Here is a 19,537-nt window from a genome sequence, read left to right on the forward strand (position 1 = left end):
ATGCCGCTTAGCCTCAGCCTCCAACAGTGTCAGCAGCCTGATCTGTAAAATGGGGATGTGATGCTACTTTCCTCGTGGGATTTTTTGAGGACAAATGCAATTGCTGAGGCAGAGGCCTGGTGCATGCCTGGTACACGGCAAGAGCTCATGAAGGAGCAGCTATTAATATTTTATCAAAGATCAAAGTCCAGGGCTTCCCTAGTGGCACAGTGGTTGAGAGTCCGCCTGCCGATGCAGGGGACATGGGTTCGTGCCCCGGTCCGGGAAGATCCCACATGCTGCGGAGCAGCTGGGCCCGTGAGCCATGGCCACTGAGCCTGCGTGTCCGGAGCCTGTGCTCTGCAACGGGAGAGGCCACAGCAGTGAGGGGCCCGCGTACCGCAAAAAAAAAAAAAAAAAAGATCAAAGTCCAGCTGTTCCAACTGGAGGGTCAGTAGCCCCCCCTTCTGCTCCCACCCTAGGGCTCCTGGGGGACACAGTTTGGAAACCCTTGACCAAGATTCTAGGCTGGCAGGAGGACCAAAAGTAGCATTAGCTGACGATTATAGGAGCCAGAACAGCATGGAATTTGTCAGCATGGAATTAGGTCACAGAATTCTTAAAACAAAGAAGCCACAGAAGCCAAAAACACTCAACATCTGAAGGCACAGTGATCTCCTGGGCCAAGATTGGTGTGGACCAACCAAGAAAGAATGGATCCCTGCCTTGGACAGCAGGCTGTGGCACCGTCACATGCCTGTGGGCTTTTCCTGAGTGTCCTGGAGCATTCAGGGAGTGGAGGGCCTCCGGCTCCATCATGATCTCCAAAGCCCCGCATTTCCTGGAGATTTCCTGCTTCCCCATCGCCACTCTGCTCAGGTGTCCGGAAAGTCCAGCTGCTCTTGGGTGCCCCCTCTCCTTGGCCAGATCGCCTCTATGACTCCTCCCAGGACTCCCCTGCCCTGCTGTTGAGGTCCCTTGGGCGAATCCCAGAGGGCCATCCCTCAGCATCCCTGCTGCCCTCCCTGGTGCCCAGGCCCTGCAGAGTGGGCTTTGGACACACCGGTGACCTTAGGCCCTACCCACTCTGGGCCAACATTTCCTCAAGAGTGAAGGAAAGGAGTTGGCCCCGTGGGGAGAAGGTGAGCACCTGTGCACTGGGAACCCACTGTGCCCCAGGCATTTTACATCCATCATCTCTGATTCAGGAAACAGAGGGTAGGAGAGGGGGAGTGACACTCCCACGGCCACACAGCTGGGAAATGGCAGGGAGAGGATTTGACCTAAAGCTGCTGCCCTGAGAGCAGAGGCAAGAAGTGAGGTCCCAAGTGTGGGTGGGCTACCTTCAGTGTGCAGCTGCAGAGACCTACAGGCAGCACATCCTGCATCCCGATCGCTGGGGGCTCCCAGCCTCCACCATGGCTGGCTGAGCGCCACCCCCGGTGCCATTCCCACATGACCCTTCCAGGTGATTAATGAGGGCCCGGGCACCACTCAATAATTGGCCTCATTAGGCGGCTGGGGCTGCCCAGGGGATGGGGTGGCGGATGCTGGGCCCCGCGGGGACAGACCAGACAGCCTCCCGTTAATTACCTGAAAAGTCAGACAATTAGGTCTCCTGCCACCCACCTGCCCACGTCCTGCTGGTCCCTAATTATCGACGGCTGCTAAGCAGGCTGGGAGTGACCTGGATTTGGACTGATGACCAGCCACTGCCATCTCTCCCATCCCCCACCCTGCATCCCTCACAGGCTGTGGACATAGAGAGCTGGGGGGGAGGGTTCTCCCAGGGATCTTCCTGTAGCCCCATTTTCCCAGCCCTGGACACTTCCCACCACTATCTCTCCTGCCGAGGGCAGCTCTAGAAGAGAAGAGATGGATGTGTGGAGCCCCGGTAGCCCTCAGGGTGGAAGATGGGTGGACTGCTGGGGGAGGGGCAAAGACCTAGAAAGTGGAGTCCAAGAGGTGCGGGGGCTGTTGATGTGGCTGGCCTCCCCCTTGGGCCTGGCTCCTCCAGGGAGAAAATGCCAAACTGTATTCAGGTGTAAGAATGGCTGAGAAGATGAAGCTGAGAGCCTCCTGTGGGCCCTGGCCCAGCCCAGGGGATGCTGGAGGACCTGGGCCTGACCTTGGAGTCCCCACACTCAGAAGGAGAGATGGACCTAGACAAAGCATGACCATGATACAGATTGTGGTGTTGGGGGAGGTGTGGAGAGAGGGGCTTGGCCTGGCTGGGGTGGTCCTGGAAGGCCTCCCAGAGGTGATGACCTTTAGGCTGAGCCAGGTTGGAGGGTGCACTGTTCCAGGCAGAGGGAACAGCACATGTGAGGGCCTGGAGGTGCATCCTTTTCTGCTTTTGCTGAAAGCAGTGACAGTGAGCCCGGGTACCCCTCAGCAAGTATCTACCATGTACCAGGCCATCGGGTGAGGGTGGCTAGACTGGCCCTGCCCCAGGAGGGCTGTGCAGGGGAGCTGGGATGGGGGGCAGGGATGTAGGCACAAGCCAAGACAGACAGACATGAACCCCAGGCCTCATGCAGCTTACAGTCTCACAAGGCACATTTTGTTCCTGGTCTTGTGTTGTGTGGTAGGTCACCTATGTCCATTATACGGTGTATAGTTGGCTGGATGGATGGACAGACGGATGGCAGACAGAGCCCCCCAGGTGAAGATGAAGAGCTTGAGACAGAGCAGACCTGTTACTTCCCACCTACTGCACCCTCCACCTCTACTAATGTTGTGCAAGAGCCCTGGGCCAGAAAGAGGAGGGATCTTTCCCAGGCTCTGCACCTCCCTCCATTGCATTTTATCTCCCCAACTGGCTCTGGCTCTCCCAGAGGTTGAGTACCCTGCCCTGTCTACCAATCTTGCACTCCAAGACATTTTTACCTTTGCCTGAGGGAATAACCTTGTGGGACATTCAGCTGCGACTGGAGATTGGAGGGGGGATGGGGTCCAGGGATTGGGACTCCTGGATCAATGTGATGGAGTATCAATGAGAGGAGGCAGGGAGAGGAGTTCAGCCTCCAGAGCTCACCAACTTGGGTGGGATTTTTTTAAGGGGGAGGTCAATTACATTTGTGTTTATTCCTTATTTATCTCTTTAAATACAGTATTTGATTAATGTAAAGGAATATCTGTGACAATACATAATAACATAATGGACACTGGTGACCTATTCCACAGCACAAGAACAGGAAGGAAGTGTGTCTCGTGAGACTGTAAGGGCCATGAGGCCTGGGGTTCACGTCTGTCTTGCTTGTACCCGCATGCCCCGCCCCCAGCACCACAAATAGCGCCTGGCACCCCGTGGGCCAGTAACAGACGTTCACTGGTGGAATCTCCCTGTCTGTGCCACCCCTACCCAACTCCTGCCTCCCCCAGTGTACCAAGAATCTTGGTTTATCACTTCTGCTCTTTTGTAAGAGCTTTATCATCCACATATGAATGCCTAAAACAGTATTGTGTAGTTTTACTCTGGTGGGGGACTTTATAGAAATGGCTTTGAACTGAACGTAGTTTCTTGCAATTTGTGTTCTTCATTCTACGTTATGGTTTAGGACTCACCCCTGCTGCTGTGGGAGCTGTGGTTGAGTTCTCAATTCTCCTCTTACTGGATGTTTGTGTTGCTCGTAGTTTCTCCTCAGGAACAGTGCTGCTAAAAACATCATTATTTTGGGGGGATTTTATTATCATTATTGTTATCACTTGTCTTGTTCCCATCCCGGCAGAGTACACACTCCCTCTTCTCCCCGACCCCCCTGCACACACAGGTACTTCCCAGGCACACTGGTGCCCCAGAACGAGGCTCCCTGTGACCTGAGCCAACCCTGGAGGGGCAGGGGATGGGTAGGTCTGGGTAGGGGTCCAGCTGAAGCGACTCTGTGTATCTCATATCTGGATGAATACCCGTGCACCCCACCTTGAGTCAACCTCATAAGTACATCTGGCTCCATGTTCAAGATGAAATGGAGAAACAGACTGTGTAGTCGGATGGTCCTGGGTTCAAAGGCCCAGTTCATCTTGCACAAGGTCTACAACCTTGGATGAGTCAATTCTTCTTTCTGAGCCTCAGTTTCCTCATGTGTAAAGTGGGGGTAATCTTAGGACCGCCCTCACAGGGAGCCCCGTGAGTGCTCAGTGGCGGGCAGGGGTAGCTGACTTCGTTGCCGTTGCCCCTTTCCCTACTCCTGCTTCGGCTTCTTCTGCTCTCCATCTAAGGCGCTTTCCAAGGCATCCCATGGCCACCCCTAAGGATGAGGAAGCTGAGGCATGGCGCATGGAGGGCCCCTACCCAGGGACCTGTATGTCCCAGCCCATTCCCTGCTGCAGGGCTGATTGGCCCCCCTCCAGTGCATTTCCCACTGCCTCTGCGGGGTCTGTGTGTGCAAAGGGCAGCCATGCTGTCCCCTCTCCACCACATGATCCATGCCCTGCCACTGAGCCTCTTGTGCTCCTTCTTGCACTGTCTCAGCCCTGTGGTGTGAAGCTGGGGATGGCAGAGAGGGCAGCACCAGAAGGCCACCAGGGCCAGCAGCCCATTGTGCAGCCTGTCCCCAGCCTCCTGTCTGGGCCCCACCGTTACCTCCCCCATCCCATGGGCACCTGGAGTCCCCACCCTCCTTGACCAGCCCCCCTTTGTGCGGAGGACCCCAGATCCTGCCTGGCTTAGGGCCTCCCGGACCCTGACACAGCCTCCACCCTGCTCTGAGGGGTGGTCACACAATGGGCTCTCAGCCCTATACCAAGGGTGTGACAGGGAGCCTAATGCTGCCTCTCCAGACAGAAGGCGCAGGTGGGGCTGGGAGAGGAGGCCTTGGAGTGCCCAGGAGTCAGGTGCTTAATTTTGCAGTCGCACCGTTTTTGGATGAGGATTTGGGGCTCAGTGTCAGGCCGCAGGGAAGGAGAGCTGGGGACCAGGAGCCCAGATCTGCGCCCCCTGCTGTCACTGCTTGCATTCAACAGGGCTGAGCTGAAGCGGGGTGGTCTCCTCCAAACACAGACTTCCTGCTGGAAGGAGCCCACTGCTACCACCCAGCAAGGCTGGCCCCCTCCATGGTGTGGGGTCAGGGATCAGGGCCAGCCTTCACCCCCAGCTCTGCTCCAGAAGCACTGGCCTCCCTGGAGAGAAGTGGGTGAGAAAGGGCCGTTCCCTTGAATGTCCTGCATCCCTTCCCACCTGCCAATATCCGCCTTTCTCCAGCTCCTTTCAGGGAACCCCCTCCCCACTGCTGCTGCAACATTCCCTCCGGGCTCCCGCCCCCACAGCCCCCCACAACCCCCCCCCCCCAGGCCCCTCCTCCGGCCTCCGGGCGGGAGCACAGTAATTCGAGTTATTTTTAGCCAAGCCGCATCCTCCTAGAGACTCGAGTCAAGGGGAAACCGCCCCCGCACCTCCAGGAGCTGCTTGCAAAAAAAGATAGATTAAAACCAGTGCTTGGAGGGCTCGTGCCAGGCAGGCAGGCCAGCTCTGAGACAGAGCGAGGACCCTGGGTCTCTCACCCGCCAGAGCGAGGACCCTGGGTCTCTCACCCGCGGGCTCCCTGTGCTGGGACCCGGTTGTTAGGGGTGGCCGGGGTCCCCCACATGCCCCTCACTGCCACCACTCAACAGCTGTCCTCAGCCCGCCCTCTCCTGGCCCCATCCCCGTCATCCCCGTGGGTGGTGAAGAGGGCGTCAGGGGGAGCCATCCCTACTCTCCCATCCCGCTCTGGGCGGGGTGCCTTGGGGGTGGGCAGCCTACGTGTTTCCAGGGGAATTTGGGGGTCACGGAGGGATCCCTTTATCACTTGCCTGGCCTTCTGGCTGATTCAAGCCTTGTCCCAGAGGGGCTATCAAATGGGACAGAGAGGGACTTCCCTGGCGGTCCAGTGGTTAAGACTCCACGCTCCCACTGCAGGGGTGCGCCTTCAATCCCTGGTTGGGGAACTAAGATCCCACGTGCCGCGTGGTGTGGCAAAACAAAACAAAAACAAAAAAGAGGAACAGAGACCGTGGGCCAGGCCCCGTAAGCACTTGGCACGGAAGGGTCCCTGGAGCCTCCCCACAACCCCTAGTGTAGTAGGTGGTGCCCTCGTCCCCATCTCAAAGGGAGGTCACAGAGCCACAGGAGGACAGAGCGTTTGCTCAAGGTCACCCAGCTGCTAAGTGTCAAGGCAGCATCTAGGTCATGCCCTCCAACCTTTACCAGTGGACAGACTGTGAGGCCTGAGAATGTGACAACCAACTAATGAACAGGTGTAGGGGGACACAGAAAGGAAGGACTGGCAATGCTGTACGGGGTTCCCACCTGCTGTGGATGCCACAGCACACTCTCTCAGACGCGCGCTCCTCAACTAGGCCGTGGCCCTCCTTCTCCCAAGCTGTCATCAGTGTGCGTCTCAGGCAGCATCCAAGCCCAGAAGAGCTTCCAGGAGTGGCTTTGACAGAGGAGAAAGAGCTGGGTGACCCTGGGCAAGACACTTTACCTTTCTGGGCCTCTGTTTCCTCATCAGCAACATGGGATTAACAAGAGAAGCCACTCTGCAGGTGTGGCGAGCACTGGCAACAGCTGATGCACAGCTCCTGGCTCCTGGCCCTAGCAGGATGCCCCTTTCCTGCCCAGGCCCTGGATTTAGGACTGTGTGCTGGAAGGTGAGGAAACCCACTGTGGGCCAGGCCCCTGGGGCTTTGGGGGTGCAGTGACAGCTCAGGGAGGCCCTGATCAGCTAGGGTCCGGTGCCAGGGAGTCATAGGGAGCAAATGCCAGCTTGTGCCCGCTCAGCCCCTCCCACCTCTCCCTGACCTTACACAACCTGCGTTTGAGCCCCAGCAGCATCCCTCCTCTCCTAGGAAGGCTGCAGAGTCCCTCTTCCAAACCCCAGAGGCTCCTGCCTAGATGGACCCCTCTCTGTTCTACATCTTGGGGTCCTGTGCCCACAGCTTCCTCCTGTCCCAGCCCCTCAGGCTCTGCACATAATAGATGCTCCAGGTGACCGTGGCAGTAGCCCTGGCCCAGCAGACATAAGGGTTTCGAGCTCAGAGCCTCACAGGGCCCATCCACTGATCTCCTAAGTGGAGCCAGGAATCATCCTTTCTGTTTGTTTGCTCCATCACGGAGAATCTCCCCCCAGCCTGTGTGGCTGACCCCATTTTACATGGGGCAGGGGCAGCAGGAGAGTGAAGTGAGGGTGAGTGAGACACTGGGAATCTGGGTGATTTGCCCAGGCACCCACAGCTTAGAAAGAGCGGTGCTTGGGCCAAAGCCTGTTGTCTAGGGCCACAAGCCCTTCTCGCTCAGGGGCACTCAATGGGACCTTTAGGGTCCCTAGCTCTCCTGACTGTGCCCCTCTTCAGATCCCCAGCTCCTTTCTGCTCTTTTTGGTGTCCCTTGTTCCTCCCTAAACAGGGCCAGGCCTCCTCCCTCTCACTCAGTCCATTATGCACTGAGGCTGGGAGGGGGTTTACTGAAGCACTAAATGAGGAGCAGGCAAGGGCAGGCCCAAAGCCTTCCCCAGACCTGGCCCCCCACTGTGGGACACAGACCTCCTGGCCCTCACTGCCTGCCCCAAACCCCCCTGGTCTGACCACCCTGGTTCCCTGCCTGACTTTGCCACATACCCTCTGTGTGCTTTGGGCAAGTCCCTGCTCCTCTCCAGACCTCAGCTTCCCCACCTATAGGCTTGGAGACGGGAACCAGATGATCTTCAAGGCCCCTGCCCCAATGCTGGTTTTCTCAACTCTGCCAGGGGCTCCTGGGTCGCAGCCTCTGTGTCCTGGGAGAGAATAGGGACTTTGAGAGTTGGGGGTTTGAAACCTTAGGGAGGTGATAGCCGCCTTGTTCATTCAGAATAATTATTGCAAAAGCTACTACACCCTTCCCTCTCGCACACTTAAAGAATCTTCCACCTGATCCTGAGGCAGGGGTGGTCCTGGGATCCAGCCCCTGGGCCATAACGGGGGCTGAGAAAGGAGGCCTCCCCTACCCCCAGCCTCTTTCCCTGGGCTAGGAAGACACACACAGGCCATAGGGGCATCCAAGCAGGATGGGGCTAAAGGAGAAAGGGAAGCTGGAGGGGCTGCGGTTGCCATGGCAGTGACACTGCTGGCTCTACTGGAGGCTGCTGGGGGGAAGAGAGGGGGTGCCTCCCAATCCTCAGCTTCATTGCTCTTTTTCACATGCTCTTTTTTCACCTTGGAAGCAGGGGTGAGAGCTGGGGGAGCCCCTTAGAGGTGCAGTCCTGCTCTGTCCAGCCCCCTCTCCTGCCCACCTACTCCATCCCTCCCTTCCTGGCAGGTCAGTCCTCTGTACTGCTGAGCGCCCCCTCCTTCAAGCCTGGCCAGTCCCTGCCTGCCTGAGGCTCACAGACCCCAGCCCCATCCAAAACTGGCAGGAGCCTGTCCTCCTCCCAGGGACACTGCCACCAACACCAACACCCCCTCCTTTCTAGGCGTGTTCTGGGAGGGCCCAGTGAGTCTGAGTGGAGGCAGAGCCAGCACAACGGACCCTCCCCCACTCTGGGCATCTGTTGGCCATAGAGGCCAGGGCTTCTTCCAGGTCACCGGTCAGTGTCACAGGGCTTCCTCCATGACCTCACTGGGCACACACCATCCCATGCTCCTCTGGTCCTGGGGGGCATCTGGACCACAGTAGCTCTCCATTTGGCTGTGGGACCTCTAGCAAGTCATGCCCAAGGACTCCATCTCCCCATCTGTGAAATAGGGTGATGGGAACCCTGCCAGCTCCCAAGGCTTCTGTGTGGTCTCGGGAATGCTCAGCCAGGCCCCAGGAGGCTTCCTGCCTGCTCTGCACTCCCTCCACTGTCACAAGCGAAGAGACTGAGGCTCAGAGAGATGAAGTCACTCCACTGGTGAGCAGTGGTCAGAATTTGAACCCGAGGGACTTCCCTGGTGGTCCAGTGGTAAAGAATCCGCCTTCCAACGCAGGGGATGCGGGTTCGATCCCTGGTCAGGGAACTAAGATCCCACATGCCACAGGGCAACTAAGCCCGTGCACCACAAGTACTGAGCCTGTGCACCTCACCAAGAGACCCCGCGTGCCACAAACTACAGAGCCCATGCGCCCTGGAGCCCACGTGCCACAACTAGAGAAAGAAAAACCCGCATGCCACAACTAGAGAGAAGCGCAGCGCCGCAATGAAGAGCCCGTGCACCACAACAAAAGATCCCACGTACCTCAATGAAGATCCCACGTGCAGCAACTAAGACCCGATGCAGGGAGGCAGGGAGGGAGGGAGGGAGGGAGGAAGGGAGAGAGGGAGGGAAGGACGAAGGGAGAGAGGGAGGGAAGGAGGAAGGAATTTGAATCCGAGTCAGTCTGATGTCAAAACCCATTCCTTGGGCTTCCCTGGTGGCGCAGTGGTTAAGAATGCAGGGGACATGGGTTCGATCCCTTGTCCGGGAAGATCCCACATGCCGCGGAACAACTAAGCCCGTGTGCCACAACTATTGAGCCTGCGCTCTAGAGCCCGTGCACCACAACTACTGAGCCTGCACTCTGAAGTCCATGCTCTGCAACAAGAGAAGCCACCGCAATGAGAAGCCCGCACACCACAATGCAGAGTAGCCCCCGCTCGCCGCAACTGGAGAAAGCCTGTGTGCAGCAATGAAGACCCAACACAGCCAAAAAAAACCAAATTAAATAAATTAATTAAAAAAAAACAAACCCGTTCCTTTAACCCCAAACAGACATAGCCTCTAGTAACTCTGATGTGGACCAGCAGGGGCTGTGCCCAGGGATACCCACAGGCTCCACTTTCTCTGCCCTGTTCCCTCTCTGGGGAAAGACACCCTATACCACCACTACCAGGAGCTTGAAGCCAGGGGAGACAACCTACCCAGAGAACCTGTCAAGAATGGGCAGACAGGGGCTTGTGGGGGGGTGGGGAATGGATGCCAGAAGCAGGGGTGTGAGAGGTCTGGGAGGCTCAAAGGACTTCTTCCCAAAGGAGGGGAGCTCCAGGTGGCCTGCGGTGGCCCCACTCCATCTGCAGTCCTGTGCTGCCCCCATGTGGAAGACAGGCTCACATTCCCCAGTGAAGACACATCACTTCTGGGCCAGGAGCCCCCCAGAGGGAAAATCAGTGGCCTGAGGCTATGAAGGTGTCCCCAGTGACTGGAGGAATGCGCTGCACCCCCAAGCCTCTGCGGGACCTGTCTTCTCTCTTCCCGACAGATCCTGGACCCCAGCCTGGCACTGCAAGCTGCCCACCACCTTTCCTTCTCCCAGGAGCTACGAATCCCAGACTTTTGGAGGAAAGTGAACTTGAGAGTTGTATTTTCCAACCCTCCATCCCATATTTCAACCTCCATCCCCAGGAATTCCTCGTATCTGAGAGCTTACTACCTCTGGGAGCAGCCCATGGTTTGGGAGAAAATCTGACTGCAAAAATGACCCTTGCCCATGGTATTTGCCTCCCTCAATCATAGCTCTGCCCTCTGGGGCCACAAGAACCAAGTGGCCTCTCACAGGAATTTCTAAGCAGATCCAAAGCTTAACCCGGTGCTTAGGGGCCTCCTCTCTGACCCCCAGTCTTCTTTCCCACAGGTAAAACATCCTGCTTCTGATAAGCCACTCTGGTTGCTCCTATCTGGGCACACTGGTAGTCCCTGTTCTCTGGAACTTCAGGACTGAGGGGACCTCAGCACCCCTAAGGACTGTCATGTCCTTCCATCCTGGCCCTTCTTTGGATCCTGTGCTCATTTTTTTTTTTTTGCGGTACGCGGGCCTCTCACTGCCGTGGCCTCTCCCGACGCAGAGCACAGGCTCCGGACACGCAGGCCCAGCGGCCATGGCCCATGGGCCCAGCTGCTCCGCGGCATGTGGGATCCTCCCAGACCAGGGCACGAACCCGTGTCCCCTGCATCGGCAGGTGGACTCCCAACCACTGCGCCACCAGGGAAGCCCCCTGTGCTCATTTTTAGCATTCACTTGATACTGACATTTCCCCTAAGCCATTTCTGCCTCCCCAGAGCCGTTGTGGGGAACAGCATGGCTGGGAAGAACAATGACTGAACACCTAATATATACCCAGCACAGTGTTCAGTGCTTTACTCAAATTATCCGGTTTACCTGATAAAGGAAACTGAAGATGATTCAAAGAAATGGAGAGATATCCCATGCTCTTGGATTGGAGAAATTAATATTGTTAAAGCAGCCACACTACCCAAAGCAATCTACAGATTTAATGTGATCCCTATCATATTTCCCATGCCATTTTCCACAGAACAAGAACAAATAATCCTAAAATGTACATGGAATCATACAACACTGAGAATTGCCAAAGCAATCCTGAGGAAAGAGAACAAAGCTGAAGGCAAAACCCTTCCAGACCTCAGACAATACTACAAAGCTACAGTAATCAAAACAGAGTGGTATCAGCACAAAAACAGATATATGGATCAATGGAACAAATAGAGTGCCCAGAAATAAACCCATACACCTATGATCAATTAATCTTCAACAAAGGAGGCAAGAATATGCGATGGAGAAAAGACAGTCTCTTCAGCAAGTGGTGGTGGGAAAGTGGGACACCCCATGTAAATGAATGAAGTTAGAACACACCCTCATACTATACACAAAAATAAACTCCAAATGGCTTAAAGGCTTAAATATAAAACATGATACTATAAAACTCCTAGAAAGGAACATAGGCAAAATATTCTCTGACGTAAATTGCAGCAATGTTTCATTAGGTCGGTCTCCCAAGGCAATAGAAATAAAAGCAAAAGTAAACAAATGGGACCTAATCAAACATAAACTTTTGCACAGCAAAGGAAACCATAAACAAAATGAAAAGACAACCTACGGATTGGGAGAAAATATTTGCAAACAATGCAACTGACAAGGGATTAATTTCCAAAATATACACACAGTTCATACAACTCAATATCAAACAAAGCATAACAAAACAACCCAATCAAAAATGGTCCGAAGGGGCTTCCCTGGTGGCGCAGTGGTTGAGAGTCCGCCTGCCGATGCAGGGGACACGGGCTCGTGCCCCGGTCTGGGAAGATCCCACATGCCGCGGAGCAGCTGGGTCCGTGAGCCATTGCCGCTGAGCCTGCGCGTCCGGAGTCCGTGCTCCGCAACGGGAGACGCCCCAACAGTGAGAGGCCCGCGTACCGGAAAAAAAAAAAAAAAAAAAGGGGCAGAAGACCTAAATAGACATTTCTCCAAAAGAGACATACAGATGCCAACAGGCACATGAAAAGATGCTCAACATTGCCAATTATTAGAGAAATGCAAATCAAAACCATGAGGTATCACCTCACACTGGTCAGAATGGCCATCACCAAAAAGTCTACAAAAAAAAAAAAAAAGTCTACAAATAATAAATGCGGGAAAGGATGTGGAGAAAAATGAACACTTCTGCACTGTTGGCGGGAATGTAAATTGGTGCAGCCACTATGGAAAACAGTAGGGAGGTTCCTTAAAAAACGAAAAATATAGTTACCATATGACCCAGCAATCCTACTCCTGGGCATATATCTGGAGAAAACTCTAATTCAAAAAGATACATGCACCCCAGTGTTCATAGCAGCACTATTTACAATAGCTAAGACATGGAAGCAACCTAAATGTCCATTGACAGATGAATGGATGAAGAAGATGTGGTGTGTGTGTGTGCGTGTGTGCGTGCGCGTGCGTGTGTGTGTGTGTGCGCATATATATGGAATACACACAGTGGAATACTACTCAGCCATAAAACGAATGAAATAATGCAATTTGCAGCAATATAGATGGACCTAGAGATTATCATCCTAAGTGAAGCAAGTCATAAAGAGAAATCCCCTATGATATCACTTATATGTGAAATCTAAAATATGACACAAATGAGCTTATTTATGAAACAGAGACAGACTCACAGACACAGAAAGCAAACTTATGGTTACCAAAGGGAAAGGGTGGGGGAGGGATAAATTAGGAGTTTGGGATTAGCAGATACAAACTACTATATATAAAATAGATAAACAACAGGGTTCTACTATATAGCACAGGGAACTATATTCAATTTCCTGTAATTAACCATATGAAGAATATGAAAAAGAATATATATACATGAATCACTTTGCTGTACATGAGAAATTAATGCAAGATTGTAAATCAATTATACTTCAATTTTAAAAAAATTATCCGGTTTAACCCCACAGACAATTACTATTTTCATCTGCAGGTTACACTGAGAACTGAGGCTTAGAGAGCAGAGATCTGGACCAAGTAGAAAAGCTGACTTTTGTCTCTGTGAAATCCCTCCAGGCCAACTGACCTCTTGCCTCCTGATTCTGCCATCTGCCTGGATTGGTGAAGTACGTACATTTAATTCCTCAAACATTTATCAGGTCCCCACATGTACTTGGCACTGTGCCAGGCACAGAAAAAAATCACCCCAGATATCTCTGACCCTATAATTTCAATGAGTAAGCCCCAGTGGATCCTACTCGAGCTGTGAGTTGGGCTGTAGCTCTAGACAAGGTCTGGACAAGACAATACCACTGCAGGCCACATGGCTCAGGCGGATCACATCCAGCCCTGCCAAGTCCAAGGTCCGTCTGGTCACCGAGGCCTCACATCTCTCTGTGTCTTATGCCCAAGGCGTTTACAAGGGGCCTGGGTGATAGACGTTCTGCTGAGTCCAGGTAGTAGTTCTGCCCAAGGCTATGCCACAGAGGTCAGCAAGTGGACCCAGGCCTCTGCAGAGACAGAGGTGGGGCAAGAACTGCTGACACACAGAGAGTGAGGAGGAAGGGCTGGAGGAAGCCCTGGAGGAAGGGCTAAGTTCTTTACCTTTTTTGTGTTAGAAACTCCTTTGACATCTGGTGATGTTTACTGACATCTCCTCAGAATAAGATTTTTAAATGTGTAAAATAAAATAGGATTACAAAAGATTTTTATGAAAAGGGAAAGATGTCCATGAGTTACTACTGAATGAATAAAATCAAGTTACAGAAGAGCTTGTATAAGCTCTTTACACATTTATGAAGAGAAAAAGAGAGAGAGACTGGAAGAGGAGCAAGAGAGAGTGAAAAGGAGGAGGAGAGAGGAGAGGGAGGGAAGAAAGAAAGAGAGAAATAGAGGAAGAAAGGAAGGAAGGGAGGAAGAAAGAAGGAGGAAGGAAGAAAGGAAGGGAGAAAGGACAGAAGGAGAGAGAAAGAAAGGAAGGAAAGTAGGAAAACTATCTCTTTATACATATGGCTGGCCCTACCATCTTTCCCTGGTGCCTCAGTGGTTAAGAATCCGCCTGCCAATGCAGGGGACATGGGTTCGAGCCCTGGTCCAGGAAGATCCCACATGCCACGGGGCAACTAAGCCCGTGCACCACAACTGCTGAGCCTGCGCTCTAGAGCCCACGAGCCACAACTACTGAAACCCGCACGCCTAGAACCCGTGCTCCGCAACAAGAGAAGCCACCGCAATGAGAAGTCCTGAGAAGGCCGCACACTGAAACGAAGAGTAGCCCCTGCTCGCCACAACTAGGGAAAGCCCGTGCGCAGCAACGAAGACCCAACGCAGCCAAAAATAAATAAATAAACAAATTAATTAATTAAAAGAAGAAAAAAATGAAAAGCATGGCAGGCCAATGGCTCCAGATCATGGTTCCCTTTAGCCCCCCAAATGGTCCCCTCAGGTCACAGCCAAAGCTCCTCATTCTTGTCACTGCCTCCTCCCTTGCCTGACAGCTGGGATTTCACCCTGGGCCTATCCCTATAGCAGCTCCAACAGTGCTGCATGGCCATCATCTCTGAATCTGCCTCCCTGTCGGACTATGGCTCTCTGCTCGTTGCTTACTCTGCCACTGTCAAAACAACCTAGTAACACCAAGTCCTCAGCACATGTCATTGCTCACTTTTTAGGATCTGTGAGAGCTACTGCTTAGTTGGAAGGCCACACAATGGGGCAGCCTGGTTCCTTTAAAGCTGTCACAGCCTTTTTTGCCGACCCCTAACATTTGCTTCCCTTTCTCAAGGTGTGGCAGTCAAACCTTCTCCCCTGGGAATTCTCTGGTGGTCTAGTGGTTAGGACTCTGCGCTTTCACTGCCGAGGGTGTGGGTTCAATCCCTGATCACGGAACTAAGATCCCACAAGCCATGTGGCATGGCCAAAAAAAAAAACCCCAGAACAAAAAGCCTTCTCCTCTTTGTCCAAACTTCCAGCGCCACCTCTCCCATATACCCTGGGGCCTCGTGCCACGCCCACCTCCTACAGTCCCCACCTCTGCCTACTAGCTCCTCCACCTGTTCTCAGCACCCCTCAAGGACTCTGCTCCTGCAGAGGCACCTTTCTGGCCTCAATTGTTACTTTTTTTTTTTTTTCTGCGGTACGCGGGCCTCTCACTGCTGTGGCCTCTCCCGTTGCGGAGCACAGGCTCCGGATGCGCAGGCCCAGTGGCCATGGCTCACGGGCCCAGCCGCTCCGCGGCATGTGCGAACCTCCCGGACCGGGGCACGAACCCGTGTTCAATTGTTTCTTTGTTGGCACTAGGTTACCCCTTGAGCATCTGAGCCTGCTCTTGATTCTCCTAACTCACACCTGCCAGATTTCTCTCCCTCTCCTCAGGAATGCTTCAGTAAGGAGTCACCTGTGTGTCCTGCCTCCACATCCTCCTTTCCCTTTCACTCCCCAACTCTCTGCAAAATGCTTCGGTCAGTCCATGAACCTGCCTGCCAAGGAACGTCCATTCAGTAGGTGTTTCTCAAGTTCCTGTTCTACATCAAGTGCTGTGTCAGGCAATGGGAAAATGAAGGTGACCAAACCAGTTCTGAACTCTTGGTGCTTGAACCAATGAACACATATACAAGTAAATAGAAAACGTAGAGTGTGGAAAAGTTCTGTGAAGGAAGCAAACAGGATGAGAAGATGCAGAGTAACTGGGGAGATGGGGCAGAGGGTCTCTGTTTTAGATAGAGTAGGCCAGGGAGGCTTCCCCAAGCAAGCACGCTATCCAAAGAGCAGGGAAAACGTGGTACAGGTGGAGGGGATAGCAAGTGTAAAGGCCCTGAAGCAGGAACAGGTATTCCTGCTTGGCAGGAAAGAAAGAAGTCCATGGGTGTGGAGAAAAGTGAATGATGAGGAAAGCATTGCCAAGATTAGGGCAGGTAAAGAGTTTATCTCTAATGCAAGGTGAAGTCCTTGCAGACTTTAAGTGACAAGATCTGATTTGTTCTTAAAAAGTGCCCTCAGGCCCCACTGTTGTGTGGAAATGAACTATAGGGGTAAGAGGTGGGAAGGCAATAGAGTTATTAGGAGGCAACATTTACTTATTTTGGATGACAACAGGCATATCACATTTAATGCATCTAAAAAGAAACATCTGGAGACTTCCCTGATGTTAAGACTTCGCCTTCCCATGTGCAGGGGGTGGGGGGCTGGAGGCGGGTGCAGGTTCCATCCCTGGTGGGGGAGCTAAGATCCCACCATGCCTTGTGACCAAATAACCAAAACATAAAAGATATTGTAACAAATTCAATAAAGACCTTAAAAATGGTCCACATCAAAAAAAAATCTTAAAAAAATAAAAAGAAACATCTGGATCACTGGCCCCCTCAAAATAAAGCAAGACCCCTGTCCCTCCTCCAATCTTCCCCATTTCTGTAAAAAGCACCATCTTCACGTACTTGTTCAAGCCAAAAACTTAGGGGCTACACAGGCCTTCTTGCTCTCCCCAATCTTCTGCGTCCCAAGCCCAGTCTACCCTCTTTCCTTACCCACTCCTAACCATCCCCCGTGCCCCGACTCAGCTCCAGGCACCATCCTGTCCCATCCTGCACCAGACTCCTGACGGCTCTCCCTCCTCTGCCCGCTACAGTCCATTTTCCGCGCAGTAGCCAGAAATACTTTTTTAGGAACACGAATCTCCTGTTACCCCCTGCCTAACATGTATTCCTCAATGACTCCCTTCGCTTTCAAGACCTTTAATGAGACCTGGGACCCAAGTCAGGAGGAATATGAGGAAAAACGAGAGGGGTCGGTAAACCTGAAGGAGCGAGGCCAGGCCCGTAGCACCACCTTCCCATCTGGCTTGTGTCCTCCGGGCTTAGGAACCTATCTTCACGGCGCTGGGGGAAGCTTTTCCAGTAGTCCCTTCCTGCCGCGACAAGCCTATTTCCCGTGCTGCACCACGGCGTTCTTCTTCCTCTTCCGGTCCCAGGCGTTTCGGGATCTGCGGGCCCCGGTGAGTGCTAGCTGCGCGGTATCCGGAGCCATCCGTGACTCCCGGACGGCGGCGGGGCGCGTGGCCTTAGGGAGGACGGGGAGACCGGCTGCCTGGCTGTGGGGAGCGGAAGCCGCGGGGCGGGGACGTTGCTCGTGGGTTCTCAATGGATGGATGGGAGGGGGAGAATTCGGATTTGGGGGGAGAGCGCAGCCTTGCGGCTGGGGGGGTAGTTTCGAGGCACCATTACCTGAGTTTGGGAAGGGGAGACTGGCGTTGGGTCGTGCAGAATGAATCCGGGCTGGTGGAGGGCGCAAATGCAAGGCATCTGTGCTGAAGCCTCATTCAGGCTTCTGGCCTAACGTTCTTCTAGATCAAGGCGAAGAGGTAGGCCCGGCCCCGCGAGCTCTGATCTCCACTCTCGTCCTCCAGTTGCAGACATGGCCAAGTCCAAGAACCACACCACGCACAACCAGTGTAAGTTCCCCTGGCCCAGCCTTCATCTAATGCCCCAGACCCTGGCAAAGATTAGGGATACTGGTCAGGGAAAGGAGGCACATTCCTACAGTGGGCCTGGGGCTGATTTTACTTTCAGCCAGCATTACCTATGGGGCTGTAGATTTAGAAGCCAGGGATCCGCTTGGGATAACCCACAGTGCTTTGCATTCAGTGGTAAGGGGTTTCTTAGACGGATCCCAAGTAAGGAGAAATTATGGTTCTCCCGGGCTTGCAGCTGTGATGGTGGTCTTATTAGAGGAAATCTCTTTTTTGGTCTAATTCCTTTTTTCCCCACAGCCCGAAAATGGCACAGAAATGGCATCAAGAAACCCCGATCACAACGATATGAATCTCTTAAGGGGGTGAGTGTGTGCGCCGAATCAGAAAAAAGTGTGTGTTTGGCTCCAGTTGCGTGGTCAGGGTCTTTCATGTAGCTTAACTGTCCTTCGTTTTGCCTGGACTTCATGCTGTGCCAGACCTGTAATAAAGCTTTACTTGGCTTTACTGGCCCGAGTTGTAACCTGCCTCCTGAGAGCAGTTTGTCTGATCATCTCCCTTGCTCACTCAGAGCTTTTCAAGGGAAGGGGTGGTCTTGCCTGTGTACCCAGTACCTTGTGAGCCTTCCATTCCACTTTGACCACCCATATGACCTTGATCTGATGCAGTACTAGGCATGGAGGGGGCAGCTTCCCTTCCTGTGCTAGGGAGTTCTAAGGATTAGCCAAGAAGGCTGAGGCTGTAGGGTCTGAGCACAACTGAGTCTTGTCTCCACTTTGCTACTCCACTGTACTGTTGGTCTCTCCCCGCCCCCTTCCCTTCCCTCCGTTGGTCCTTATTCTGCCTTGTTTGCTGTGAATCTGTTGTACTAACCTTAGTATTTGGCACCTTTTAAGGGTGAGGGGGTGGGGTGTCCGTGAGGGGGTTTCAGGAAAAACTCAACCAAAATCCTGCTGTAGGAATTTGTTCTTCCTTTCTGAGCTCTATTGGGCTCTAAGGGCCAGATATTTCTGCATTTAAGGTTGACTTGATGCTGTCTCAGCTCCCAGCAGGCCTCGGCTGGCGACTGATAGTCTCGTGGGTGCTGCTGTGGAGAGGGGCACCATGGGTGACTTGGGGGCCCCTACATGCTGCACTTAACAGCCACCTGTACATTTTTTGTCTTCCAGGTGGACCCCAAGTTCCTGAGGAACATGCGTTTTGCCAAGAAGCACAACAAGAGGGGCCTGAAGAAGATGCAGGCCAACAACGCCAAGGCCGTAACTGCACGTGCTGAGGCTATCAAGACTCTTGTAAAGCCCAAGGAGGTCAAGCCCAGGATCCCAACGGGCGGCAGCCGCAAGCTCAGTCGACTTGCCTACATTGCTCACCCCAGGCTCGGGAAACGTGCTCGTGCCCGCATCGCCAAGGGTCTCAGGCTCTGCCGGCCAAAGTCCCAGGCCAAGGCTCAAACCAAGGCGAAGGCTGCAGGTGCAGCTGCGGCTCCGGCTGTGGCTCCAGCTCCCGCTCCCGCTCCCGCTCCCGCTCCCAAAGGTGCCCAGGCCCCCACAAAGGCTCCAGAGTAGAGCCTTTGTCTGCCAACGTGAGGACAGAAGGACTGGTGTGACCCCTGGGCTGCTGTCTGCATGGGGCTGGTGTCCTCCTGTGCTATTTGTACAAATAAACCTGAGGCAGGATCTTTCAGTCACGTGGGGTCGGTACCTACATTTTGTGTGGGAAAAGAGTTTAGCCTTCCTTGGATGGCAGGGTGTGGGTGGGAGTCGGGGGAAATAGGGCCTTGGAGTGCCAGAAGGGGACTTAGTAAATGAGGAGTGGTACGGTGCCTTAGGGACACTGGGGCACATAGCTTGCTGGACTGGGCAGGCTGGTGAGGACAGAGAAAAACCCCAAATATCCCTGTCAGGTCTTAAAGC

The 19,537-nt window shown here is 53.6% G+C and overlaps 1 protein-coding gene and 1 long non-coding RNA gene across 5 annotated transcripts in view; one reads left to right on the forward strand and one right to left on the reverse strand.

Annotated features, from left to right (window-relative positions):
- The window catches only part of LOC115858934 (uncharacterized), a 33,461-nt gene extending 16,416 nt beyond the window's left edge, over positions 1-17,045 (reverse strand). Inside the window, exons 1-3 of one of the 3 annotated variants that reach the window (XR_009565800.1) lie at positions 16,953-17,045; positions 9,154-9,179; positions 3,547-3,637 (exon numbers count right to left, since the gene is read on the reverse strand). This is a non-coding gene — a long non-coding RNA (uncharacterized lncRNA). Of the gene's footprint in view, positions 1-3,546; positions 3,638-6,268; positions 6,410-9,153; positions 9,180-16,952 lie in introns of those variants that run through there. The other 2 variants (XR_009565799.1, XR_009565801.1) reach the window with 2 other exon arrangements.
- Positions 17,046-17,081: 36 nt separating this feature from the next.
- On the forward strand, positions 17,082-19,311 carry RPL29 (ribosomal protein L29). 2 transcript variants are annotated; one of them, XM_030867334.2, is made up of 4 exons: positions 17,082-17,150; positions 17,503-17,606; positions 17,925-17,989; positions 18,794-19,311. In XM_030867334.2, exons 2-4 carry the CDS (start codon positions 17,570-17,572, stop codon positions 19,187-19,189), a joined length of 498 nt encoding a protein of 165 aa, XP_030723194.2. In that variant the 5' UTR covers positions 17,082-17,150; positions 17,503-17,569; the 3' UTR covers positions 19,190-19,311. The 2 variants fall into 2 exon arrangements, with proteins under 2 accessions (XP_030723194.2, XP_030723195.2); XM_030867335.3 differs by lacking the exon at positions 17,082-17,150 and adding an exon at positions 17,165-17,284.
- Positions 19,312-19,537: the final 226 nt, after the last annotated feature.

Source organism: Globicephala melas, chromosome 11, assembly GCF_963455315.2.
Source record: "Globicephala melas chromosome 11, mGloMel1.2, whole genome shotgun sequence".
NCBI lineage: Eukaryota > Metazoa > Chordata > Mammalia > Artiodactyla > Delphinidae > Globicephala > Globicephala melas.